This window comes from Pan troglodytes, chromosome 9 (genome assembly GCF_028858775.2).
Source record: "Pan troglodytes isolate AG18354 chromosome 9, NHGRI_mPanTro3-v2.0_pri, whole genome shotgun sequence".
Lineage (NCBI taxonomy): Eukaryota > Metazoa > Chordata > Mammalia > Primates > Hominidae > Pan > Pan troglodytes.
The window spans coordinates 51,679,791-51,707,694 of NC_072407.2; the positions used below are offsets into that span (position 1 = coordinate 51,679,791).

The 27,904-nt window shown below is 45.6% G+C and overlaps 1 protein-coding gene across 16 annotated transcripts in view; it reads right to left on the reverse strand.

Moving 5' to 3' along the window:
- Nucleotides 1–1,251: 1,251 nt before the first annotated feature.
- The window catches only part of AGBL2 (AGBL carboxypeptidase 2), a 55,684-nt gene continuing 29,031 nt past the window's right edge, over nt 1,252–27,904 (reverse strand). For 9 of the 16 annotated variants that reach the window (XM_054661375.2, XM_009460369.5, XM_063782948.1 and 6 more), the window contains 9 exons: nt 27,500–27,656; nt 23,502–23,628; nt 21,526–21,626; nt 18,865–18,995; nt 10,500–10,566; nt 9,238–9,363; nt 8,623–8,730; nt 4,689–4,775; nt 1,252–2,008 (listed from right to left, as the gene is read on the reverse strand). In XM_054661375.2, coding sequence (XP_054517350.2) covers nt 1,835–2,008; nt 4,689–4,775; nt 8,623–8,730; nt 9,238–9,363; nt 10,500–10,566; nt 18,865–18,995; nt 21,526–21,626; nt 23,502–23,628; nt 27,500–27,656 — 1,078 coding nt within the window. In that variant the 3' untranslated portion in view covers nt 1,252–1,834. Of the gene's footprint in view, nt 2,009–4,537; nt 4,776–8,284; nt 8,731–9,237; nt 9,364–10,499; nt 10,567–18,864; nt 18,996–21,525; nt 21,627–23,501; nt 23,629–27,499; nt 27,657–27,904 lie in introns of those variants that run through there. The other 7 variants (XM_063782947.1, XM_009460370.5, XM_063782949.1 and 4 more) reach the window with 5 other exon arrangements.

The following is a 27,904-nucleotide window of genomic DNA, read 5'->3' on the forward strand; positions in this document are numbered from 1 at the left end:
TCCTCTCTCCAAAAACACAGATATGCTGCCACCAGATGGTGATAGGACCTTCATTAGGCCCTGTGGTCCAAAGAGTAAGGCTTCGAAAGAAACCATGTTCATAGGCCAGGTGGCTCACTGCACCCTCTGCCTCCTGGGTTCAAGCTATTCTCCTGCCTCAGCCTCCAGAGTAGCTGGGATTACAGGCACACACCACCACACACTGCTGATTTTTGTATTTTTAGTAGAGACAGGGTTTCACCATGTTGGCCAGGCTGGTTTCGAACTCCTGGCCTCAACTGATCTACCCGCCTTGGCCTCCCAAAGGCTGCCAGCTGAATTTCTGAACAACTTTCAAACAAGGTTTGCTTTTGGGACTTTTCCTTTAAGGATATCCTTTTAGGGATAAAAAGTGGGGTTTTGGCTGGGTGCTTTCTAGATACTTAAAATGCTAATAGTTTTAGGATGTATGTAAGGTGCGGCATAGGAGAAGGCCATTTGCAAACTCCCTATATAAACAGTATGTGGGCCAGGCATGGTGGCTCATGCCTGTAATCCCAGCACTTTGGGAGGCCAAGGTGGGAGGATCACGAGGTCAGGAGTTCGAGATCAGCCTGGCCAACATGGTGAAACTCAGTCTGTACTAAAAATACAAAAATTAGCCAGGTGTGGTGGTGGCGCCTGTAATCCCAGCTACTCAGGAGGCTGAGGCAGGAGAATTGCTTGAACCAGGGAGGCGAAGGTTGCCGTGAGCCAAGATTGCCCCACTGCACTCCAACCTGGGTGACAGAGCAAGACTCCATCTCAAAAAAAAGTATGGGCTGATATTGCCCTTAAAAAGACTCACAGATTGAGGGTAGCTGCACCTAGGACCTCTCTGTACTCTCTGCTCAATTTGTCTGTAAATCTAAAACTGTTCTAAAATATTTTTAAAATACTCCTACACTAGGATTGCAATAAAATTTGTGTTGTCATGTAGTTCTAATCACTAGTAATCCAGGTAGTGATGGTGGCTGAAAGTTTAAAAGTGATAATGAAAAATGTGCTAGAAAACTTTCAATCCCATGTGATAGAAAAAAAAGTAGTCAAAATAGGGCTCCTAGCATGAGCTGGAGTGACCACCCTTGTAAATGACTCCAGCGTGTTGACATGACAGGCTGCAGCTGGCTGACTTTGCTTGGTGCTCAGGAGAGGCTATTGGAAAGAAAAGGCGGATAAAAAATATCTGTTCACATAAAATTATGCAGTTAACCAATCAAAGGAAACAACTGGTTAGAGAGAAAGAATTTTAATCATCAGCCTAAAAAAATTACAAAACCTCATTGAACATAAGATACGCAACATTAAATTCTGGGTAATACATGCATTGTTATTTCTATGTGGGAATACCTCATTGTGAGCAAACCTGACATACAGCAGTAGGACTGACCGTCACTAGAAATCTTTGACACAACACTTTTTTTTTATTATAGCACACTGCCAAAATGTGTTTAACATAGAGTTTGATTTTTAAAAATTGATTTGCACATAATTTTAGAGAGAATATCTATTGGTTAAAATGAGGTATATCTGTGCTGCCATGAAGTGTGCCATGAGAACACACTTCAGTTTCTGATAAAGCATTTTTACACATCATAATAAAATTTCATTTTATGAAAAAATAGTTGAATTCATGAGGTATGCATCTTGACCACATGCCCACAGTGTAAGTACAAAGTGTAAGGTCAGTGCATGAGTGCACAACACAGTATACCACAAGTAAATGCAGTTCCCAGTCATACATCTCCCCCATTACAAAATGTGTCTAATCTCAAAACCCCCGATGAAGTGCTTGTGTGGCACAGCCCAGGCTCACCTACGGGTATGTGTATATGTGCAAGGATGGGTATGCCGCCATGGCAGCACAGCCTCTCTTTGTGGCAGGATATCTGCTCCTAGGCCAGTTTGGCTTCATACCTGGAACTGGCTCTTGGCTGGAGTTTATGGTTCTCTTTGGAGAGCATGATACTGTAAAGCCTGGCTTCTTATTCTGTGCAAATAAGATTTTAAACAGTTGAATTCAGTTTATTTTGCCATTTCTAAAGATGTAGTTAGGGTTGGGGTTGGCTTTACAAGGAGCTGGTGAGAAGTATTTGCATTTCTTCCCCAAATATAAAAGTAGTTGACAATGTTACGGAACAGAGGTGAATTGAGCATTTGTCCTGGTCCCTTAGCCAAATCAAGGTCAACATGAGACACATTTTTTTTTTTTTTTGAGATGGCGTCTTGCTCTGTTGCTCTGGCTGGAGTGCAATGGCACAATCTCAGCTCACTGCAACCTCTGCCTTCTGGGCTCAAGCAATTCTCCTGCCTCAGCCTCCCGAGGAGCTGGGACTACAGGCGTGCACCACCACACCCAGCTAATTTTTTTTGTATTTTTAGTAGAGATGGGGTTTCGCCATTTTGCCCAGGCTGGTCTCAAACTCCTGACCTCAAGTGATCCTCCTGCCTTGGCCTCCCAAAGTGCTGGGATTACAGGCGTGAGCCACCACGCTGGCCAACATGGGCAACATTTTAATTGCCCCCAAAAGCAGAAGGACTGCATTTTATAAGCTGTCTGGAAACATTACACAAAAAAAGAGAAAAACAATCTGTCAAGGTGGCAGATTGCCTCATTTTTTTCAATTATGTTTATCTGACATGTTATAGAAATTAAATACCCACATCTCTGTTACACAAGTATCACACTATAAATTTTAAGAAAATATGAGGTGGGATAATCGCTTGAGCCTGGCAGGCAGAGGTTGCAGTGAGCCAAGATCACGCCACTGCACTCCAGCCTGGGCGACAGAGCAAGACCCTGTCTCAAAAAAAAAAATTTTTTTTTTAAGAAAATGTACTAAAGATAAAGGTTTGGATAACATTCATCCACTACACTGGATTTAACTGAATTCATGGTTATATGTTACAACCTAATTAGTATGTTTCAGTTCTGGGATATGGTTTTTGCTACTCATAGGCTTCCAGCAATGAATGCTAAGTGAAGAAAGAGGACAAGCTCATTCTTGATTAGTCTGTCAGGACTGAAACTCTCTTTAATTTGACTTTATTTAAGCCTATCTTTTCGCTGCTCTTCATTTTCTGTCATAATATGGTGATTGGACTATCAGTCTTGTCACTCCTAGAGGATCTTGTCTTCGTGTCTTTTAAGGGCCTTGCACATAGTAGACACTAGAAGACACTGATAGGTAAATGAGAGCATCAGTGCAAGAATTCCCAAGCAACAGACTTGGGAAGACAGCAGGGACTCCATCCATTGGGAGAACCATCTACTCTATATCTAGTACACCTAACATAATCCACTGATTCTCAACCTGTGTTTTACCCAGACTCATGTGAACAACACCCTCCTGTACACATACCCTGGGCTATTAGAAACAACAGCTTACTAGCTGTTTTGCCACCTTTTTTTTTTTTGGAGACAGAGTCTCACTCTGTCGCCCAGGCTGCAGTGGTGCGATCTCTGCTCACTGCATCCTCCACCTCCGGGTTCAAGTGATCCTCCTGCCTCAGCCTTCCAAGTAGCTGGGACTACAGGCGTGTGCCACCACACCTGGCTAATTTTTTGGTTTTTAGTAGAGACAGGGTTTCACCATGTTGGCCAGGCTTGTCTCGAACTCCTGACCTCAGGTTATCCGCCTGCCTCGGCCTCCCAAAGTGCTGGGATTACAGGCATGAGCCACCGCGCCCGGCCTCACCATCTCTTTTTTCCTCCCTTTCAGGAAAAAACATGTGAGTGCAAATGAGCATGATGAATGTTATTATAGGGATAAATATGAATTCATTCAAACTTACTCTTTTTTTAAAGTTTTTATATTTTATTTATTTATTTATTTTGAGAAAGAGTCTCACTCTGTCGCCCAGGCTGGAGTGCCATGGTGCAATCTTGGCTCACTGCAAACTCTGCCTCCTGGGTTCAAGTGATTCTCCTGCCTCAGCCTCCCGAGTAGCTGGGGTTATAAGCATGCACCACTACACCCAGCTAATTTTTATATTTTTAGTTGAGACAGGGTTTGGCCATGTTGGCCAGGCTGGTCTTGAACTGGAACTCCTAACCTCAGGTGATCCACTCGCCTCAGCCTCCTAAAGTGCTTGGATTACAGGTGTGAGCCACCGCACCTGACCAAACTTACTTTTTCACTTTTTTTTTTTTTTAGACGGAGTCTCACTCTGTCACCCAGGCTGGAGTGCAATGGCACGATCTCAGCTCACTGCAACCTCTGCCTCCCGGGTTCAAGCGATTCTCCTGCCTCAGCCTCTCCAGTAGCTGGGATTACAGGCACACACCACCATGCCCGACTAATTTTTGTATTTTTTTAATAGAGATGGGGTTTCACCATGTTGGCCAGGCTGGTCTTGAACTCCTGATCTCAAATCATCTGCCTGCCTTGGCCTCCCAAAGTGCTGGGATTACAGGCATGAGCCACTGTGCCCGGCCTAAAACTTACTCTTTTAAAAAAGCAAACAATTCACAAAACTTGGTACTGAATGGTCAGTGGTAACTGTAGCCTGAGGGTGCAAAATGCCTTAGATGTTCACCTGAGCAGAACGAATCCGAGAAGGTAAAACTGGACTGTGCATCACCGCCCTCCAAATCACATAATACATTTGAGAACTAATTAAAATTAATCACTGGCATATAAGTATATACAGTATATTAGGTGAAGTACCTGCATTCTCCCTTTATTCTTAGGCAGAATCAGGGTGGCCATTGATGGGTCCAGGGGGGTGTCTTTGTCTCTTCTATTTAAATTTGTCTAAAATAAATGAACATATCCTCACTAAATTTTCCACTTGAGCAAGTGTGATTACAGTGAATATACATTATTCATTTGTTTCTTATTCATACATGTTGATTCATTGTGATATTCCCACATAAAAGGACAGGCAAAACATAATTCAAAGAAGGAAAAACAATTCAAAGGAGGAAAAGTGACTAATTTACTGAGTGCCTACGATATGCCAGGTGCTTTACCCTTTCACACTAATTCACACAACTTTAGGCTGTAGATATTATTACCTCAGTATTTCAGATGCAGAAACTTAGTAACCCCAGGGTGGTCAGATGACTCACAGAATATTAAATAGTGGGGCTGAAATTTGAACTCAAGGCAGACTTCAAAATGTATGTATGCTCTTGCCACCAGCTGTGCTCTGTGGGGATTCCCCAGTATTACACAGTGAGGCCTCATTATAGTATTCTTTTTTTTTTTTTTTTTTAGACGGAGTTTCACTCTTGTTGCCCAGGCTGGAGTGCAATGGCGCAATCTTGGCTCACTGCAACCTCCGTCTCCCGGGTTCAAGCGATTCTCCTGCCTCAGCCTCCCAAGTAGCTGGGATTACAGGCATGCGCCACCACGCCCTGCTAATTTTGTCTTTTTAGTAGAGACAGGGTTTTTCCATGTTGGTCAGGCTGGTCTTGAATTCCCGACCTCAGGTGATCCACCCGCCTCGGCCTCCCAAAGTGCTGGAATTACAGGCATGAGCCACCGTGCCCAGCCTATAGTACTCTTTTTTTCTGAGACAGTATCGCTCTTGTCGCCCAGGCTGGTTGCAATGGCGCAATCTTGGCTCACGGCAACCTCCACCTCTTGAGTTCAAGCGATTCTCCTGCCTCAGCCTCCCCAGTAGCTGGAATTACAGGCACCTGCCACCACGCCTGGCTAATTTTTATATTTTTAGTGGAGACAGGGTTTCACCATGTTGGCTGGGCTGGTCTTGAACCCCTGACCTCAGGTGATCCACCCACTTCGGCATCCCAAAGTGCTGGGATTACAGGCGTGAGCCACCGTGCCTGGGCAGCACCGTTAACCATAGGGTAGTGTTTCACATGAGGAGGGCCCATTTTGCACCCTATCCCCTAAGAATCAGCTACTAACTATTGTACCAAAACTGTTTTTTTATTTTTTTGGGACAAAGTCTCACTGTGTCATCTAGGGTGGAGTGCAGTGGCAGGATCACAGCTCACTGTAACCTTAAACTCCTGGACTCAAGTGATTCTCCCACCTCAGCCTCCCAAGTAGCTAGGACTACAGGGGCAGGCTACCACATCCAGCTAAGTTTTTTTTTTTTTTTAAGACGGGGTTTCGCTCTATTGCCCAGGCTGGAGTGCAGTGGCGTGATCTCGGCTCACTGCAATCTCTGCCTCCCAGGTTCAAGTGATTGTCCTGCCTCAGCCTCCCGAGTAGCTGGGACTACAGCGATGCACCACCACGCCCAGCTAATTTTTTGTACTTTTAGTAGACACGGGGTTTCACTGTGTTAGCTAGGATGGTCTCAATCTCCTGACCTCGTGATCCACCTGCCTCAGCCTCCCAAAGTGTTGGGATTGCAGGCATGAGCCACTGTGCCCAGCCCACATCCAGCTAAGTTTTAAAGTTTTTTGTAGAGATAGGATCTTGCTATGTTGCTCAGGCTGGTCTTGACCTCCTGGCCTGAAGTGATCCTCCCACCTTTGCCTCCCAAAGTGCTGGGATTACAGGTGTGAGCTACCGTACCTGACCTCAAAACCCATCTCCCACCTTTTTTTTTTTTTTTTTTTTTTTAGCAAGGTCTTGCTCTGTCGCCCAGGCTGGGGTGCAGTGGTAGGATCACAGCTCACTGTAGCCTTGACCTCTCGGGCTCAAGCAATCCTCCTACCTCAGCCTCCCAAGTAGCTAAGACTATAAGCATGCGCCACCATGCACAGCTGATTTTTTTTCTTCTTTTTTTTTTTTTCTAAGACAGAGTCTTGCTCTGTCGCCCAAGCTGGGCGCAATCTCAGCTCACTGCAACCTCTGCCTCCTAGGTTCAAGCAATTACTGTGACTCAGCTTCCTGAGTAGCTGCCACTACAGGCATACACCACCATGCCCAGCTAATTTTGCATTTTTAGTAGAGGTGGGGTTTCACCATGTTGGCCAGGCTGGTCTTGAACTCCTGGTCTCATGTGATCCACCCATCTTGTCCTCCCAAAGTGCTGAGATTACCGGTATGAGCCACCGTGCCCAGCCATGCCTAGCTGATTTTTAAAAAAAATTTTTGTAGAGATGGGGTCTTGCTATGTTGCCAGAGCTAGTCTCAAACTTCTGGACTCAAGCAGTCCTCCTCTCTCAGCCTTCCAAAGTGCTGGGATTACAGATGTGAGCCACCGTGCCTGGCCACCCAGGCTGGAGTACAGTGGTATGATCATGGCTCACTGCAGCCTCCAACTCTGGTCTCATGTGATCTGCCCACCTCAGTGTCTCAGATAGGTGGGACTATGTGCACCACTATGCCCAGCTAATTTTTGTTTATTTTTTGTAGAGATGAGGTCTCACTATGTTGTGCAGGCTGGTCTTGAACTCCTGGGCTCCAGTGATCCTCCTGCCTCGGCTTTCCAAAGTGTTGGGTTTGGCCAGGCGTAGTGGCTCATACCTGTAATCCCAGCACTTTGGGAGGCTGAGGCAGGCGGATCACCTGAGATCAGAAGTTCAAAACCAGCCTGGCCAACATGGTGAAACCCTGTCTGTACTAAAAATACAAAAATTAGCCAGGCAAGGTGGCATGTGCCTGTAATCCCAGCTACTCGGGAGGCTGAGGCGGGAGAATCACTTGAACCCGGGAAGTGGAGGTTGTAGTGAGCTGAGATCGCGCCACTGAACTCAAGCCTGTGTGACAGAATGAGACTCTGTCTCAAAAAAAGAAACAAAAAAGAAAACACACAAAGTGTTGGGCTTTCAGGTGTGAGCCACCATGGCCGGACAGCCTATTTTTTTACACAAAAAAATAAATGATTTTGACTGGGCATGGTAGCTCATGCCTGTAATCCCAGCACTTTGGGAGGCCAAAGTGGGTGGATTACTTGAGTTTAGCAGTTTGAGACCAGCCTGGGCAACATGTCGAAACCCTGTCTCTACTAAAAATACAAAAATTAGCCGAGCATGGTGGTGGGCACCTGTAATCCCAGCTACTCCAGAGGCTGAGACCCGAGAATCACTTGAACCCAAGAGGTGGAAGTTGCAGTGAGCTGAGATTGCCTCTGCACTCCAGCCTGGGTAACAGAGTAAGACTCCATCTCAAAAAAAAAAAAAAAAAGAAAAAAAATCAAAGATTTTATAGCCATAAAACTATAAAGTACTAAACATTGGTTGAGTGTCTCTCCTCTGTGTTGCCACTGCATCCTACTCTGTGATACAATTTCCTACTTACTTGCTGAAATCTCCACCAGATTCTGAAGTCCCTGAGGCAGGGATAGTATTTTGTTCAAGGTTGCATTCACAGCATCCAGTAAAGGGACTGGCATATAGTAGGTGCCCAATAAAATTCATTGATTTATTTTAAAATAACATTTGCTGATTGAGTAGATGGGTGGGTAGATGGATGAATGGATGGTAAGTAAGGCAGCCTGTTCTTATGTTCTTGGTGTAAAATCACAAATCACCAATATTTGATTCCAGACTTCAGTCATGTCTAATCCAAAGCAGTGTCAATGTCTCCCCCAGTTTTAATGTTTTCTTGCTCCCAGTGGCACTGTCAGGTTAGGGTAACGTAAATGGCTATTACATTTGTCACCTTGTGGGAGAGAGGTGCTAATTCGAGAGGTTAGAGAATCTGTGTGACAAAGAGTCAAAAACAAAAATACTACCTCATTTAACCTCGGGTTTTCATTTTTCATTGGTAAAAAACTGGAATTCTCTGAGTTTTTGAAAAAGGTTGGCTGCTTTTGCAGAGTAGAAGCAAATCCTGCCTTTTCCTAGGATTGAGTGAAAAGAGAATCTTTTTCAATTGATCTATTCAAAATTGATCCAATTTACCCAACAGCAAAACTTGTACTTCTGAAAGCACGTTTGTCTTTAGAAAGCAGAGGGTATGGTGGGAGTGTGGCAGCTTGGACAAAGATTGATGAGCTATCCAGCTGTCTTAGCCTGGACCAGGCCTGGCCCCCAGCCATCCATCTACTCCTGACTAGCTCTAGCCACTACCATTCCAGTATCATGTCTTTTCTCTGGAAATTCAGACTTGGCTAAAACCCAGATTTCTTATGCCAGAGTGTAGGAGAGGATCAGTGGGCCAAGGCCAAAACCTGCTCGGCGATGTCCGGAGGGCCCCTGGAAGGGTTCTGATCCCAAAACAGAAAGTCTCCCTCTGCCCCAATCTCCATCCCCTTTTTGGTTTAGAGTAAACTTTAACCCCCTTTCCTTATCCCTCTATGGAATGGTCTGAAACTAGACAGTAGAAATAGCCAGCAAGTCTTTCTTACTGAGGTATCTTCTGTTAACTTTAACTTCTGCATCAAATTTTTTTTCTGATACTGCTCATTTCGCTGTTTCCTAGTCTGAAGTGACTTCTTTTTTTTCTTCTTAAACATCTTCTTTTTCTGAGTCAGCTATTCCAGAAAGTAGAGAAACTGGTCATTGAGGATTCCAGAACTAGGCCCACCCACATGTGGCACTCTTCATGCAACACTCAAGACACAAAGGCTAACTCGGTATGCAGACTTGTGGTGTTGGTTTGGAGAATAAACAAACAGTTCAGTTCCCTCCTTACTGGAGGATGCTTCCTACTTAATACCCCCAAATCCCACTGTTACAGATAAACTGCCAAAGGGGTACTTATGGTTGGGCATGGTGGCTCATGCCTGTAATCCCAACACTTGGGGAGGCTGAAGCGGGTGGATCACTTCAGGTCAGGAGTTTGAGACCAGCCTGGCCAACATGGTGAAACCCCACCTCTACTAAAAATACTAAAATTAGCCGGGTGAGGTGGCAGGTGCCTGTAATCCCAGTTACTCAGGAGGCTGAGGCAGGAGAATTGCTTGAACCCGGGAGGCGGAGGTTGCAGTAAGCTGAGATCACGCCCCTGAACTCCAGCCTAGGCGACAGAGTGAGACTCCATCTCAAAAAAAAAAGGCCCAGTGCAGCAGCTCACGCCTATATTCCCAGCACTTTGGGAGGCCAAGGCGGGCAGATCACGAGGTCAGGAGTTTGAGACCAGGATGGCCAACCCCATCTCTACTAAAAATACAAAAATTAGCCGGGCGTGGTGGCATGTGCCTGTAATCCCAGCTACTCAGGAGGCTGAGGCAGGAGAATTGCTTGAACCCAGAAGGCGGAAGTTTGCGCCACTGCACTCCAGCCTAGGAGACAGAGCAAGACTCCATCTCAAAAGACAAACAAACAAACATAAAAACACAAAGGGGCACTTATACTAATAACCAAATATCTGTGATTTACAATATGAAATCAGATTACTTATGGCAATAATATCAGGTCCAGATATTAATGATCATTAAATGTGTGGTTAAAAGATTCAGTTTGGGTGTTACCTTAAGATGGCCTTAAAAATTAAGCAAGAAAGTTATAAAGGACAAAACAAGAGACTTTAGGGCAAGGTGACTAGTTAGGACATTACTGTATATTTTCTGCAGGTCTTAGGACTGTTGGAAAATTCCAACAAATTGTCTGGTAGTGTCATGATTTTTTTTTAAGGCTGCTATTTCCTGGGTATAAGAGTTCAGCTTACCTCATCTGCTATGTTTGCTAGGTGAACAGGAAGACCATCTGAGAGAGAACTGTCAGAGCCACTGGTGCTGTTTCCAAAAGAAAAAAAGAAGAGGAAATAACTGTCATTGATATGTCTAGGAAGCATAACATTTACCAGACCAGCTGTATGGGATTAGGATTAGGATATCTTCTAGTCTACTATTTCTCTCATTGTCTATGCTTCAATTACTAAAAATTATTATTTTCTTCCTTTTTTATATTTTTGGGACAGGGTCTCACTCTGTCACCCAGGCTGGAGTGCAGTACTGTGATCATAGATCACTGCAGCCTTGACCTCCCCGGCTCAAGAGATCCTCCCACCTCAGCCTTCTGAGCAACTGAGACTACAGGCTCATGCCGCCATACCTGGCTAATTTTTAAAATTCTTGTAGTCACAGGATCCCACTATGTTGCCTGGGCTAGTCTTGAACTTTTGTGTTCAAGCGATCCTCTTGCCTCAGCCTCTTAAAGTACTCAGATTACAGGTATGAGAAATTGCGCCCAAGCAATCACTAAGAATTCTTGACGGCTGGGCGCGGTGGCGCACGCCCGTAATCTCAGCATTTTGGGAGGCCAAGGTGGGTGGATCACCTTGGTCAGGAGGTGGTCAGGAGTTTGAGACCACCCTGACTAACATGGTGAAACCCCGTCTCTATTAATACAAAAAAATTATCTGGGTGTGGTGGCGCACGCCTGTAGTCCCAGCTACTCAGGAGGCTAAGGCAGGAGAATCGCTTGAACCTGGGAGGCAGAGGTTGCAGTGAACCAAGATTGCGCCATTGCACTCCATCCTAAGCAACAAGAGTGAAGCTGTCTCAATAAAAAAAAAAAGAAAAATTTTTTTTTGAGACAGAGTCTCCCTATGTCAACGTCTCGAGTAGCTGGAACTACAGGTGCCCGCCACCATGCCCAGCTAATTTTTTGTATTTTTAGTAGAGATGGGGTTTCACCGTGTTAGCCAGGATGGTCTCGATCTCCTGACTTCATGATCCTCCCGCCTTGGCCTCCCAAAGTGCTGGGATAACAGGCGTGAGCCACTGTACCCGGTACCAAAAAAAGAATTCTTGACAAGCACATTCATTCATTCACTCCGAACACCTACTGCATGCCAAGCAGTGTGCTAGGCACAGGGAACACAGATGAACGAGGCAGAGCCTCTGGCACCAAAGAGTTTGCAGTCCATATGGCAAAGCAAATACTGGCCAGATGGGCAGAATTGCCCTTGGTGGAGGTTGTGAGAGGCTACAGGATTCTCAATATGCAGGCCTAGAGAACAGCAGAGGACTGTCATTTGTTTGAAAACAAGGGATCTTTCTCATTTATTCCTCTTTGGCTGGTACCAATTCAGAAATCCAGGATCCTAACAGGTACTCTGAAGAAATGTATTCAATATATAAACATATGCATTTAATAAAGAATCTGAGCCTGGGCGATACAGTATGTCGCTGTATCTACAAAAAATTTTTTTTTAAAAAATTAGCTGGTAATGGTGGTGCCTGCCTGTGGTCCCAGACACTTGGGAGGCTGAGATAGGAGGACCACTAGTGCCCAGGGGGTTGAGGCTGCAGTGAGCCGAGATTGTGCCACTGCACTCCAGTCTGAGCAACAGGGCAAGAAACTATCTCAAAAAAAAAAAATAATAATAACAAAAAGAACCTTCAGGTCAGAGACCAAGATTACTTTTATCACCCCAATTTTCCTTCAAAAGTTTTGAATGAGGCCAGGCATGGTGGCTCATGACTATAATCCCCACACTTTGGGAGGCCAAGGCAGGAGGGATCACTTGAGGCCAGGAATTAAAGACCAGACTGGGCAACACAGTGATACCCTGTCTCTATTAAAAAAAAAAAAAGGGTGGCTGGGCACAGTGGTTCACACCTGTAATCCCAGCACTTTGGGAGGCTGAGGCTTAAAGATCTCTTGAGCCCAGGAGTTTGAGACCAGCCTGGGCAACATGGCAAAACCCTGTCTCTACAAAAAAATACAAAAATTAGCCAGGTGTGGTGGTGTACGCCTATAGTCCCAGCTATTGGGGAGGTTGAGCTGGGAGGATCATTTGAGCTCAGGAGGTTGAGGCTATAGTGAGCTGTGATTGCGCCACTGACTCTAGCCTGGGCGACAGAGCGACACTCTTTCTAAAAAAAAAAAGGTTTGGATGCTCATCTAGACTAATCTAAAGTCTTCCCTCACAAACTGTGTCCTCCCCCTTTCTGCAAGGGCTAGGATGAATGAAAACTTAAATAATCAAACCTTTCTTTCTTCATGTCTTTTGCTTAAGTGTCACATTATATTTTCCCCTTTCCTGGGGTTTAGTTGGCTAGAACCAAGAGCTGTTCTCTATGACGGGGGTCTATACACACAGTTTACTGGCACAAGGCCAGGCGCGGTGGCTCATGCCTGTAATCCCAGCACTTTGGGAGGCCGAGATGGGCAGATCACTTGAGGTCAGGAATTCGAGACAAGCCTGGCCAACATTGTGAAACTCCATCTCTACTAAAAATACAAAAAAAATTAGCTGGGTGTGGTAGCGGGTGCCTGTAATTCCAGCTACTCGGGAGGCTGAGGCATGAGAATTGCTTGAACCCGGGAGGTGGAGATTGCAATGATGCAGTGAGCCGAGATCGCACCACTACACTCCAGCTTGGGTGACAGAGTGAGACTCCATCTCAAAAACAAACAAACAAACAAAAAACACTTATTGGCACAGAGCTCGAATCACATGGGAGAAGTCAGGATTTCAAACCATTCAGCTGCCCAGGCCTTCATTCTGTTTCTGCTCTCCTCCCACCTCTCAGTGCACAATGAGTAGTCCCACAGAAAGACAGCAGGAAGAAAACCCCATCTTCTCTGACCTAATTCCCAATTCCCTGTTCTCACAAGGTGTTTTTCTAGTCAAGGAGTAGCCTTTTAGGATGCTGGAAGTCCTGTTGGTAGAAAATGTTAGCAAATGGGACAAAAGCACTAAAAGCAGTATGTCCCAGAAAGTGTCAAAACCTTTGTGTGTATACACACAGAGCAAACTCAAACTGGGCTTGTACACTCACAGTCTGCTTTCCTTTGCAATCGTGACAATGAATAGGTGGAACCCCACTGGAGACTGTGACAGCCAGTTTCTTGAGGCAGAGGCTGGCAAATTGGGTTCAATAATTCTTAACCGTATGCATCAGAGTGTCCCTGCTGAGCCACTAGACTGTAGAGTCTGCCTGTTTCTGAATTGATTCCCCTTGGGCTCTATTTATTTCTTTTTAAATTTTTTAAAAAATAGAAATGGGATCTCACTATGTTGACCAAGCTGGTCTTCAACTCCTGGCCTCAAACAATCCTCCCATCTCAGTCTCCCAAAGTGCTGGGATTACAGACATGAGCCATCATACCCGTTATTACAGACATGAGCCATCATGCCTAGCCACATCTTGGGCACTATTTCTATGAGTTGATATGCAGAGCACACTTTTTTTTTTTTGAGACAGGGTCTCGCTGTGTCGCTCAGGTTGGAGTGCAGTAGTGCAATCTTGACTCACTGCAGCCTTGACCTCCTGGATTCAAATGATCCTCTCACCTTAGCCTCCCAAGTAGCTGGGACAACAGGCATGAGTCACCATGACTGGCTACTTTTTGCATTTCTTGTAGAGATAGGGTTTCTCCATGTTGCCCAGGCTTGTCTTGAACTCCTGGGCTAAAGTGATCCGCCCATCTTGGCCTCCCAAAGTGCTAAGACTACAGGCGTGAGCCACTGCATCCAGCCGGCATTTTGTTTTTGAGGCTGTATTTGGAGAGGGGTTGGTGCAGAGGTCTTGGTGAGTTAGGCATAGGATTCTGAGAGAGTGGAAGGGATGACATGGTGAATGGGGCACACTACCTGGCCTGATGGCCTAGTTTAAAGTCCCCAAAGAAATATTTGTGAGACTCAGAATTGCTTTTGGGCCCAGATGTCAATGTGCCATAGAGTGGGTGGAAGAGCCATCCCTTTTCCACTGTCCACCACAGACTACAGTGCAGCCTCTGTCAGAAGACTTCCATGCCAGCTCAGAAGCCTGAAAGCAGCTGGGTCATCCACGAGGCACTTTAGCCAGTAAGTTAGAGTAGAAGGTATTCTTGCATACCTGGGAGACATAACCTTTTGGGGGCTTCCTAAATAGCTGGGGAGACTATGAAGGTACAGATGAGATCCTGAATGCTAAATTAATTCAAAAAATATTTATTGAGCTCTTCCTCTGTGCTAGGTACAGAACAGTACCATTCTAAGTGCATGAGATACAGAGCAAACGAAAAGATCTCTGACTTTGTAGAACCTATCTCCTAGTAGAGGGAAACAGACAATAAACAACAGATATTGGCTGGGCATGGTGGCTCATGCTTGTCATCCCAGCACCTTGGGAGGCCAAGGTGGGTGGATCACTTGAGGTCAGGAGTTCAAGACCAGCCTGGACAACATGGTGAAACCCCATCTCTACTAAAAATACAAAAATTAGATGGCCGGGCGCAGTGGCTCATGCCTGTAATCCCAGGACTTTGGGAGGCCGAGGTGGGCGGATCACCTGAGGTCGGGCGTTCGAGACCAGCCTGACCAATATGAGTAAACCCCATCTCTAATAAAAGTACAAAATTAGCCAGACGTGGTGGCACATGCCTGTAATCCCAGCTACTTGGGAGACTGAGGCAGGAGAATCGCTTGAGCCCGGGAGGTGGAGACTGCAGTGAGCTGAGATCGCGCCGTTGCACTCCAGCCTGGGCAACAAGAGTGAAATTCTGTCTCAAAAAGAAAAAAAAAAATTAGCAGGCATCGTGGTGGGCACCTGTAATAATCCCAGCTACTCGGGAGACTGAGGCAGGAGAATTGCTTGAACCCAGGAAGCGGAGGTTGCAGTGAGCTGAGATCACGCCATTGGACTCCAGCCTGGGTGACAGAGAGAGACTCCATCTCAAAAAAAAAAAAAAAAAAAAAAAATTGGCCAGGCGCAGTGGCTCATGCCTGTAATCCCAGCACTTGAGGAGGCCGAGATGGGTGGATCACCTGAGGTCAGGAGTTCGTGACCAGCCTGGCCAACATGGTGAAACTGCATCTCTACTAAAAATTAGCCAGCCGTGGTGGTGGGCGCCTGTAATCCCAGCTAATCGGGAGGCTGAGGCAGGAGAATAGCTTAAACCTGGGAGACAGAGGTTGCAGTGAGTGGAGATCACGCCATTGCACTCCAGCCTGGGCAAGAAGAGTGAAAGTCTGTCTCAAAAATAAATAAATAAATAAAACAGATATAGTAAAGACTTAAATGATACAGAATGACAGAGGCAATAAATGCTATGGAAAAAAGTAGAGCACCTAAGGGGGATAAGGAGTGGCAGGAGGGTGAACGAGGGGAGTAAGTTGTAGCATTAGAGTAATGTGTGTAGGTCATGTTGAAAAAGGCAGCATTTGGCTGGGCGCGGTGGCTCACGCCTGTAATCCCAGCATTTTGGGAGGCCGAGGTGGGCAGATTGCCTGAGGTCAGGAGTTCGAGACCAGCCTATCCTAGGCAACACAGTGAAACCCTGTCTCTACTAAAATACAAAAAATTAGCCAGGCGTGGTGGCGTGCGCCTGTAGTCCCAGCTACTTGAGGGGCTGAGGCAGGAGAATTGCTTGAACCTGGGAAGCGGAGGTTGCAGTGAGCTGAGATCGTGCCACTGCACTCCAGCCTGGGTGACAGAGCGAGACTCCGTCTCAAAAAAAAAAAAAAAAGGGTTAGGGTGGAGGCCATAGAGGTATCAGGAGGCCTATAGCCTTATAGGCCATTGTAGGGTCTTTGGCTTTTTTTTAAACTGAGTCGGGGAGATACTGAAGTGCTTTCAACAGATAAATGATATTATCTGATTTAGGTTATTTATTTATTTATTCATTCATTTTTTGAGATGGAGTTTCGCTCTTGTTGCCCAGGCTGGAGTGCAATGGTGCGATCTCGGCTCACTGCAACCTCCATCTCCGGGTTCCAGCGATTATCCTGCTTCAGCCTCCCGAGTAGCTGGGATTACAGGCATGTGCCATCACACCCAACTAATTTTGTATTTTTAGTAGAGATGAGGTTTCTCCATGTTGGTTAGGCTGGTCTTGAACTCCTGACATCAGGTGATCTGCCAGCCTCGGCCTCCCAAAGTCCTGGGATTACAGGTGTGAGCCACTGCGCCTGATTTAGGTTTTTTAAAAAATCACTCTTCTGCTTTTTTTCAGCCTTGCTAGTCCCTTCGTCTCAGTCGCCTTTGCTGGCTCCTCCCCTATTAAAGTTGTATTATCCAGCTCAAACCTCAGACTTGGACCTCTTCTCTATCTGCACTTACTTCCTTGAGATCCCACCAGTCTTTTTTTTTTTTTTTTTTTTTTTCTGAGACAGGGTCTCACTCTATAGCGCAGATTGTAGTACACTAGCGCGGCCATACCTCACTGCAACCTCGAATTTCTGAGCTCAGCAATCCTCCTGCCTCAGCTTCTTAAGTAGCTAGGACTACAGGTGCATGCCCCGACCCCCTGCTAAGTTTTTTTTTTTTTTTTGAGACCAGAGTCTCACTCTGTCACCCAGGCTGAAACGCAGTGGCGCAATCCCAGCTCACAGTAACCTCCACCTCTCGGGTTCAGGCGATCCTCCCTCCTGCCTCAGCCTCCCGAGTAGCTGGGATTACAGGCATGTGCCACCACACCCAGCTAATTTTTGTATTTTTAATAGAGATGGGGTTTCATAATGTTGGCCAGGCAGGTGGGAATTACAGGTGTGAGCCACTTCATCCAGTCCCCATCTAGTGTTAAGGTTTAAATATTATCTACCAGGCTGGGCATGGTGTCTCACGCTTGTAATCGCAGCACTTTGGGAGGCTGAGGCGGGCAGATCCCTTGAGCTCAGTAGTTATAGACCAGCCTGGGCAACATGGCAAAACCTGTTCTCTACAAAAAACACAAAAATTAACCGGGCATGATGGTGCACACCTGTAGTCCCAGCTACTTGGGGAGCTGAGGCAGGCGGATTGCTTGAGCCCAGGAAGTTGAGGATGCAGTGAGCAGAGATCATACCACTGCACTCCAGCCTGGGTGGAGAGCAACACCCTGTCTCAAGAAAAAAAAGTCATCTATCCAATGATGACTCTCTCACTGGTCCACTGGACCTCTCCACTGAACTCCAGACCCATATAGCCTACTGCTTGTTCGAGGTCTCCACTAAATATATAATGGACATTACAAACTTAACAAGCCTAACACTAGACTCCTGATCTTCACTACCTCTCTAATTTTTTCCACTCCTTTGATCTTTCCCATCTCAGCTAAAGGCAACTCCATCCAACCAATTGTGGAGTCATTCTCTTCTTTTCTCATGCCCATATCCAATCCACAGGCAAATCCTAATGTTTATAATTTCAAAATATATCTAGAATCCAACCAATTCACACATCCCCCCACAACCACTGCTGCTACTCTGGTCTAAGCCTCCATTACCTTTTACCTGTATTATTGGTCTAAGCCTCCATTATCTTTTACCTATATTATTGCAAGAGCCTCCTATTGAGTCTCCCTGCTTAGAACTTCCCTCTTTATGATCTACTTTTCACACAGCAGCCAGTATTCCTGTTGAAACTAAAACCTGTCTGGGGCCGGACGCGGCGGCTCACGCCTGTAATCCCAGCACTTTGGGAGGCCCAGGCGGGTGGATCACGAGGTCAGGAGATCGAGAACATCCTGGCTAACACGGTGAAACCCCGTCTCTACTAAAAATACAAAAAAATTAGCCGGGCGTGGTTGCAGGCGCCTGTAGTCCCAGCTACTCGGGAGGCTGAGCCCGCAGAATGGCCTGAACCCGGAAGGCGGAGCTTGCGGTGAGTGGAGATCGCGCCACTGCAGCCTGGGCCACAGAGCGAGCCTCCATCTCAAAAAAAAACAAAAACAAAAACAAAAAAACACTAAAACCTGTCAAACCATGATATTTCTCTACTCAAAACCTTCCAAAGGCTTTCCATCTCCGTTGGAGTGAAAGGCAAAGGCTTTGCAGTTCCCTACAAGGCCCTACACAAACTGCCTGCCCAACTCCCTACTCCTTTCTAATGGCTAAAACAGAGGCTGGCAAAGAATATTCACTCTTTTGTTTTGTTTTTTGTTTCTGAGCCTGTCGCCCATGCTGGAGTGCAGTGGCATGATCTTGGCTCACTGTAGCCTTAACTTCCTGGGCTCAGGTGATCCTCCCACCTCAGCCTCCCCAGTGTCTGGGACTACAGGCATAGATCACCAAGCCCAGCTAATTTTTGTATTTTTTGTAGAGACAAGATCTCACTATATCACCCAGGTTAACAACAAAGTATTTGAAAAAAAACAAAACTCTGTTTTTTCTTTGTTACCTGGATTCAATGTCAGACAAAGAGATGTCACTCCAACTTCCTTCTAAATCTACATCTTGTCCAAGTTCATGGAATTTCTTGTGGATTTCCTGTCGTAAAAGCTCCTTAAGCTCTGCTAGACACTGAGTGAACTATGAAAGTGAAAAAAAGAACTATTTTGTTAATTCATTTTATTTTATTTATTTATTATTATTATTTTTGAGACGGAGTTTGACCCTTGTTGCCCAGGCTGGAGTACAATGGCACTATCTTGGCTCACTGCAACCTCTGTCTCCTGGGTTCAAGCGATTCTCCTGCCTCAGCCTCCCAAGTAGCTGGGATTACAGGCATGCCCCACCACACTCAGCTAATTTTGTATTTTTAGTAGAGACAGGGTTTCACCATATTGGTCAGGCTGGTTTTGAACTCCCGACCTCAGGTGATCCACCTGCCTCAGCTTCCCAAAGTGCTGGGATTACAGGCGTGAGCCACCATGCCTGGCCCATTTTATTTATTCATCAAATATTTACTAAGTATATGCTGAAAGGCATTTTATTTATTGCTGGGAACACAAAGATGAATAACCTGCACCCCTGCTAGTAAGGACATGTTAACAGAAAATTACATGAGCGGGAGGAACAAATAGAAATTTTTTTAGGGCAGAACATCAGTGAGCACTGCTCTAGCCACTTTTCTCTGACTAGAGCCAACTTCTTCTTTTTTATTTTTTTTTGAGACAGAGTCTTGCTCTGTCTCCAGGCTGGAGTACAGTGGCGTGATCTTGGCTCACTGCAACCTCCGCCCCCTGGGTTCAAGCCATTCTCCTGCCTCAGCCTCCCGAGTAGCTGGGACTACAGGCGCACACCACCACGCCCAGCTAATTTTTGTATTTTTAGTAGAGATGGGGTTTCACCACGTTGGCCAGGATGGTCTCGAACTCCTGACCTCGTGATCTGCCCGCCTTGGCCTCCCTAAGTGCTGGGATTACAGGCGTGAGCCATCATGCCTGGCTGCCAACTTCTTCAACAATGCAATACTCTATTTTATTTTATTTTATTTTATTATTTTATTTTTTTTTGAGACGGAGTCTTCCTCTGTCACCCAGGCTGGAGTGTAGTGGCATGATCTCTGCTCACTGCAACCTCTGCCTCCCGGGTTCAAGTGTTTCTCCTGCCTCAGCCTCCCGAGCAGCTGGGATTACAGGCGCTTGCCACCACGCCTGGCTAATTTTTGTATTTTTAGTAGAGATGGGGGTTTCACCGTGTTGGTCAGGCTTGTCTCGAACTCCTGACCTTGTGATTTGCCAGCCTTAGCCTCCCAAAGTGCTGGGATTACAGGTGTGAGCCACTGCACCCGGCCTGATGATGATTATTATTAGTTTTTTGTTTGTTTGTTTGTTTGGGAAGACATAATTAATGAGGCAAGACCTCAGAAAGGCCATAGGGGAAGTCAACAAGTGTACACAGAGCAGGGCTAACTTTGGAGAAGAGAAAAGACACCTGGCTGGGCACAGTGGCTCGCACCTATAATCCCAGCACTTTGGGAGGCTGAGGCGGGCAGATTACCTGAGGTCAGGAGTTCCAGACCAGCCTGACCAATATGGTGAAACCCCATCTGTACTAAAAAATACAAAAATTAGCCGGACGTGGTGGTGCACGCCTGTAATCCCAGCTACTCAGTAGACTGAGGCAGGATAATTGCATGATCCTGGGAGGCGGAGATTGCAGTGAGCCGAGTTCGCGCCACTGCACTCCAGCCTGGGCGACAGATGGAGACCCTGTCTCAAAAAAAAAAAAAAAAGAAAAGACACCTGATTTTCTAAAATAAAAGGAAAGATAATTAGTGTTGTAGCTGGGCACAGTGGCTCATGCTTGTAATCCCAGCACTTTGAGAGGCTGAGGCAGGAGGATCACGAGCCCAGGAGCTGGAGACCAGCCTGGGAACAGAAAAACCCTGTCTCTATAAAAGCTTAAAAATTAGCTATGTGTGGTGGTGCATACTTGTGGTCTCAACTACTTGTGAGGCTAAGGTGTTGAGGCTGCAATGAGCCGTGATCACCCCATTGCACTTCAGCCTGGGTAACAGAGTCAGATCCTGTCTCAAAAGAAAAAAAAAAGAATAGGTGTTGCCATAGGTTAAGTCCAGAAGCGAGGGAGAGGTGTTCCAAAGGACTGTCTCCATCTTCTTGGTGAATTATGAGGTCTTACCATTTGTAGACAGTATGCAGTCTGGGGGCTTTCTTATTTTCTTTTATTATAAAAACTTCAGAAAACTAGTAAGAGGAAAATAAAGATTGCCTATAATTCCACTGGGCTCACTTTGGACCCATGTGAAACTGATCACAGCATCATCATCACATTTCTTTTTTTTTTTTTGAGTCTCGCTCTGTCCCCCAGGCTGGAGTGCAGTGGTGTGATCTCGACTCAGTGCAACCTCCGCCTCCTAGGTTCAAGTGATTCTCCTGCCTCAGCCTCCCGAGAGCTGGGATTACAGGCACATGCCACCATGACCAGCTAATTTTTTGTATTTTTAGTAGAGAGAGGGTTTTGCCATGTTGCCCAGGCTGGTCTTGAACTCCTGAGCTCAGGCAATCCACCCACTTCAGCCTCCCAAAGTGCTAGGATTACAGGTGTGAGCCACCATGCCTGGCCTTCACCACATTTCTTGAAACCCCATTTTTACCTTCGTTTGGTCAGGATCACAAAAGTCCAGAAGGGTGTCACAGACATGATAACCTAAGGACTTCAGATCTTCGATGGTAAAGTGGGTGTCTCTTTTATTACCTGGAAAAAAAAAACCCCACAAACATTTCCAATTAAATCTTAGTGACTGAATGTAAATCTAATTTATGATTATCTTTTTAAAAATACCACCACTGGCCAGGCGCGGTGGTTTACGCCTGTAATCCCAGCACTTTGGGAGGCCAAGGCAGGCAGATCACGAGGTCAGGAGATTGAGACCATCCTGGCTAACACGGTGAAAGCTCGTCTCTACTAAAACATACAAAGAAAATTAGCCGGGCGTGGTGGTGGGCACCTGTAGCCTGTAGTCCTATCTACTCAGGAGGCTGAGGCAGGAGAATGGCGTGAATCCGGGAGGTGGAGCTTGCAATGAGCTGAGATCGTGCCACTGCACTCCAGCCTGGATGACACAGCAAGACTGTCTCAAAAAAATAAAAATAAAAAATAAAAAAATACCACCACTGGCCAGGCACAGTGGCTCATGCCTATAATCCCAGCACTTTGAGAGACCAAGGCAGGCCCTTCACTTGAGCCTAGGAGTTCGAGACTAGCCTGGGCAACATGGTGAGACCTTGTCTCTACAAAAAATACAAAAATTAGCCTGACGTTGTGGCGTGTGCCTATAGTCCCAGCTACTCAGGAGGCTGAGGTTGGAGGCTAAGGTGGGAGGATCGCCTGAGCCAGGGAGGCGAGGTTTCAGTGAGCTGGGATTGCGCCACTGCACTCCAGCCTGGGTAACAGAGGGAGACCCTGAAACAAAACAAAACAAAACAAAACACCTCTTATTCTAGAATATTATGCTTCAGGAGAGTGTAGCTCTCCTAGTTTTAGTTTGGTTCAGAAGAATCTTTGGCAATGAAAAAATTATAATCATGATGGTTCTAATTACTGGGGTTTTTACTTCATGTTAGGCACTATGGGAAGTGCACTCCATGCACCATCTCACTAAGCAGTACCTACAATGCAAGTACTATTATTATTGCAGTAAAAGGAAAATGAGGCTGGGCATGGTGGCTCATGCCTGCCATCCCAGTACTTTGAGAGGCCCAGGCAGGAGGATTGCTTGAGCCAGGGAGTTTGAGGCCAGCTTGAGCAACATAAGGAGACCCTGTCTCTACAAAAAAAATAAAAAAATTAGCCAGGCATGGTGACATGCACCTATAGTCCCAGCTACACGACAGGCTAAGGTGGGAGAATCGCTTGAGCCTGGGAGGTTGAGAATGCGGAGAGCCATGATCATGCCACTACACTCTAGCCTGGGTGAAAGAAACCCTGTCTCAAAAAAACAAAATAAATAAAAATTAAAAAAAGAAAGAAAAAAATGAAGTTCAAAAAGGCCAGATAATTTACCCAAGAACACAAAACTTGTTAGTGCAGCTGAAATTCAACCCCCTATCTGCCTGATTCCAGGTTTTTTGTTTGTTTGTTTGTTTTGAGACAGAGTCTCGCTCTGTCACCCAAGCTGGAGTGCAATGGCACGATCTTGGCTCACTGCAACCTTCACCTCCCGGGTTCAAGCGATTCTCCTGCCTCAACCTCCAGCGTAGCTGGGACTACCGGCACATGCCACCACGCCCAGCTAATTTTTAGTAGAGATGGGGTTTCACCATATTGGTCACGCTGGTCTTGATCTCCTGACCTCGTGATCTGCCCGCCTTGGCCTCCCAAAGTGCTGGGATTACAGGTGTGAGCCACTGCGCCTGGCCTGATTCCAGGTCTTTAGCAACCACTATGCCATACTGCCTCATCAAATATATTTCACATTCATATGTTGGGCACTCAAATTTAGCATAAGTCTAGACAAAAAAATCCTCTAGATCAGTTATCTCCCCAGCATTCAAAGGCATTTTATCTCCCTGATGCTTTGCTTGGATTTCCCTTCCTATGCTGGCCTATGATATACAAAAGAGAATGTACCCAGGGTGGACCCGCCAAAGGTAGACTCCATGGTGTAGCTGTTTAGGATTCCCATCCGCCACATAACAACTCGTCCTGTTCCTTCTTTGCATTTTTGGACCTTAAAATTACAACTGTGAAAAGAGAACTAAAAAGAAATCCAAATTTTCTGTTAATCATAAATCAGCAAATGTAAAATATCTAAGATTCATTAATATGATACAAGAATAATTTCCTTGGGGTCCATATGTTATTTCCCAAGGCATTTTCCACAAAATACTAATTTGGAGGGATGTTAACAGGTATTACAGGGGAAAAAGGAGTTCTGTGGTCATGTTAGTCAGGCAGATGAAGGGTTAACAAAACTAAACAGGCTGTCTCTGCAAGCCCTCTTAGAGTGTTTAATATGAGGACTGTAATCTTCCAAAGGGAAGAGAGTATATTTGCAATATGTTTTCCAAACATTTTTGCCCATGAACTCTTCCTTCCTGTTGTCCCCACCCCACTCCCCTAAGGAGAATTTTGCAGGAATTGGTTTCCTAGAACATCCGTTTGGCATTCAAGGCACTAGCCAACCTTTCTAAGACTTATTTTCTGCCACTCCCCAACTTGAACCCCTAAATCTAGTTGTGTTTATCTTCTGTCTATGATGTGTATTCCTTACCCCCATAATCTCTGCCTGGAACCCTCTCCCTTACACTAATCTTATCACTTGGAGTTCAATATCCTCCCTTATCTTTTATGACCCCTCAGCCCTTGTGTGTCACTTGGAGTTTGTAATATACACTTGGCACCTCTCTCTATCCACCCAATCGTGCTAAAAAGATTTTGCAGTTGGAAAGTATCTCATTGTCCAGCGATTTTTAAATTGTGCTCTGTGGAATCCAGGGGCTCTATTGAGGAGCCTCAGGGCATTTCTGCTTTATGGAGGGAAGGAGCAGAGGAGACAGAGTTCCCTGCTTCAATTAGTTTGTTTTAGATATGGGTTCTGGGTGTGATTTCCTGAAAGAAAGAAAAGAAGATAAGGAAAAGAAGGAAAGAAAAGAAGGAAAGGAAAGGAAAAGAAAGAAAGAAAAAGAAGAAGAGAAGAGAAAAAAAGAAAAGAAAAAAGAGAAGAGAAGAGAAAGAGAAAGAGAGGCCGGGCATGGTGGCTCATGCCTGTAATCCCAGCACTTTGGGAGGCCGAGACGGCCCAATCACCTGAGGTCAGGAATTTGAGACCAGCCTGGCCAAGATGGTGAAACCCCGACTCTACTAAAAATACAAAAAAATTAGCCGGGCATGGCAACATGCACCTGTAATCCCAGCTACTCAGGAGGCTGAGGCAGGAGAATTGCTTGAACCTGGGAGGAGGAGGTTGCAGTGAGCTGAGATCGTGCCACTGACTCCGGCTTGGGCGACAGAGCGAGACTCAAAAAACAAAAGAGAGAGAGAGGAAGGAAGGAAAGCTTCCTCCTTTTCTTTTTTTAAACAAATAAGAGTAACAATACAAAATATTTTTATCATATATCTTTATGGGAAAAATCTGTAATATCAGTCAGGCACAGTGGCTAACCCCTGGAATCCTAGCACTTTGGGAGGCCGAGGTGGGTGGATCATGAGGTCAGGAGATTGAGACCATCCTGGTCAACATGGTGAAACCCTGTCTCTACTAAAAATACAAAAAAATTTAGCCAAGTGTGGTAGCTTGTGCCTATAATCCCAGCTACCCAGGAGGCTGAGGTAGGAGAATCACTTCAACTCAGGAGGTGGAGGTTACAGTGAGCTGAGACACACCACTGCACTCCAGCCTGGGAGACAGAGTGAGACTCCGTCTCAAAAAAAAAAAAAAAAATTAAAATACTTTTCTAAAGCCAGTGCAGTGGCTCACACCTGTAATCCCAGCACTTTGGGAGGCTGAGGTGGTGAGGCGGGAGAGTTGCTTGAACCCAGGAGTTCAAGACCAGCCTGGGCAACATAGTGAGACCCTGTCTCTATTAAAAAAAAAAAAAAAAAACTTAAAAAAATTCCAGTCTAGGCCGTGCGTGGCATGGTGGCTCATGCTTGTAATCCCAACACTTTGGGAGACCAAGGCGGGCAGATCACAAGGTAAGGAGTTTGAGACCAGCCTGGCCTACATCTCTACTAAAAATATCCCATCTCTACTAAACCCCATCTCTACTAAAAATACAAAAGTAGCCAGGCATGGTGGCGCCTGCCTGTAATCTCAGCTACTCGGGAGGCTGAGGCAGGAGAATTGCTTGAACCCGGGAGGCGGAGGTTGCAGTGAGTGGAGATCCTGTTACTGCACTCCAATCTGGGTGACAGAGCAAGACTACGTCTTGAAAAAATAAATAAAAGGACGGGTGTGGTGGCTCACACCTATAATCCCAGCACTTTGGGAAGCTGAGGCGGGTGGTCAGGAGTTCAAGACCAGCCTTGCCAAGATGGTGAAACCCTGTCTCTATTAAAAATACAAAAATTAGCCGGGTGTGGTGGCGGGTGCCTGTAACCCCAGACCCTCGGGAGGCTGAGGCAGAGAATTGCTTGAATCTGGGAGATGGAGGTTGCAGTGAGCCGAGATCACGCCACTGCACTCCATCCTGGGCGACAGAACAAGACTCTGTCTCAAAAAAAAAAAGAAGAAGAAGAAAAAAAAAATAAGTAAAATAAATAAATAAATAAAAATCCAATCTACTTTCTTCTTCTGAAAGCTACATTTTGTGGATCTATTTATGATGTGAAAAACCAGCTTCTACACCAATGAAGATTACCTGTATATGCCTGTCACAAAATTAGTCAATTATTAAAAACTTTTATATTGTTTTCATTAAGCTCTTTAATATCTTACAATTATTTGTGATCTTCTAGTATATAACCTTTCCTATGAAGACTCATGACATTAGCATTTTGCTTGTCCTTCAATCTCTTCTTCCAGGGTCAACCACCACAGGATAGGTGATAGATAACTGTATATGCAAGAATTTCAACTTATGGAGGGGCGCAGTAGCTCACGCCTGTAATCCCAGCACTTTGGGAGGCTGGGGCAGGCGGATCACTTGAGGTCAGGAGTTTGAGAACAGCAGTAGCTCAGGCCTGTAATCTCAGCACTTTGGGAGGCCGGGCCAGGCGGATCACTTGAGGTCAGGAGTTTGAGAACAGCCTAGCCAACGTGGTGAAACCCCGTCTCCACTAAAAGTACAAAAAAATTTAGCCAGGCATGGTTGTGCATGCCTGTACTCTCAACTACTCAGGAAACTGAGGCAGGAGAATTGCTTGAATCTGGGAGGCAGAGGTTGCAGTGAGCCAAGATTGCACCACTACACTCCAGCCTCGACAGAGCGAGACTCCGTCTCAAAAAAAAAAAAAAAAGGATACCACATTTTATTTATCTGTTGATTGGTTGATGGACACAGCAATTCTTTTTTATTCTATTGTTTAGTAGTGGCAGGGGTCTCCCTATGTTGCCCAGGCTGGTCTCGAACTCCTGGGCTCAAACAATATGCCCACCTCGGCCTCCCAAAGTGCTAGGATTACAGGCATGAGCCACTGTAGCTGGCAGGACACAGCAATTCTTTTTTTTTTTGAGATGGAGTTCCGCTCTTGTTGCCCAGGCTGGAGTGCAATGGCACGATCTCTGCTCACTGCAACCTCTGCTTCCCAAGTTTAAGCGATTCTCCTGCCTCAGCCTCCCAAGTAACTGGCATTACAGGCATGTGCCACCATGCCTGGCTACTTTTTGTATTTTTAATAGAGATGGGGTTTCTCCGTGTTGGTCAGGCTGGTCTCGAACTCCTGACCTCAGGTAATCTGCTTGCCTTGGCCCCCCAAAGTGCTGGGATTACAGGTGTGAGCCACTGTGCCTGGCCCCACAGCAATTCTTAAAACCATGCTTTTCTAAATTCTTGAAGTCTAGGTTGCTCGGATTTACCAAAGATAATAAAAAGAGATACAAAATGCCAAATAAAACACTACATATAGGAAGCAGTGAGTTCCCATGTCCCTAACTCAATGGAGAGAAAATTACATTATGTGCTTACCTTATCTGGTGCATTTTTGCATAACATTAAAGGAAAGACTCGTTCATGAAGCCAGTATTTGCGATTGTTGTTATTACAGCCATACAGGAAGATATTATTCTTACGACTGTGGCCATGGAAATCACAATACAACAGAACCTCTCTTTCTTCAAGAAGTCTATTGAGGGGGCAAACAAAGGACTCAGTGGACACCCAAATGCATACAAATAATTAAGGATCATTTGGTATCTCTTCCTTAAATACAGATGTTAATACTTTCCCTCCTAAGAAAATCTCAACTCCATTGGCCTTCAATGGACCCTATCTCCATTCTCAGCCACTGCAGAAAACATGTCATCAGCTTGCCTTGCCAGTCAGAGGGACTTGAAATGGAAAATTTCTTTTTTTCTTTTTTGAGACAGGGTC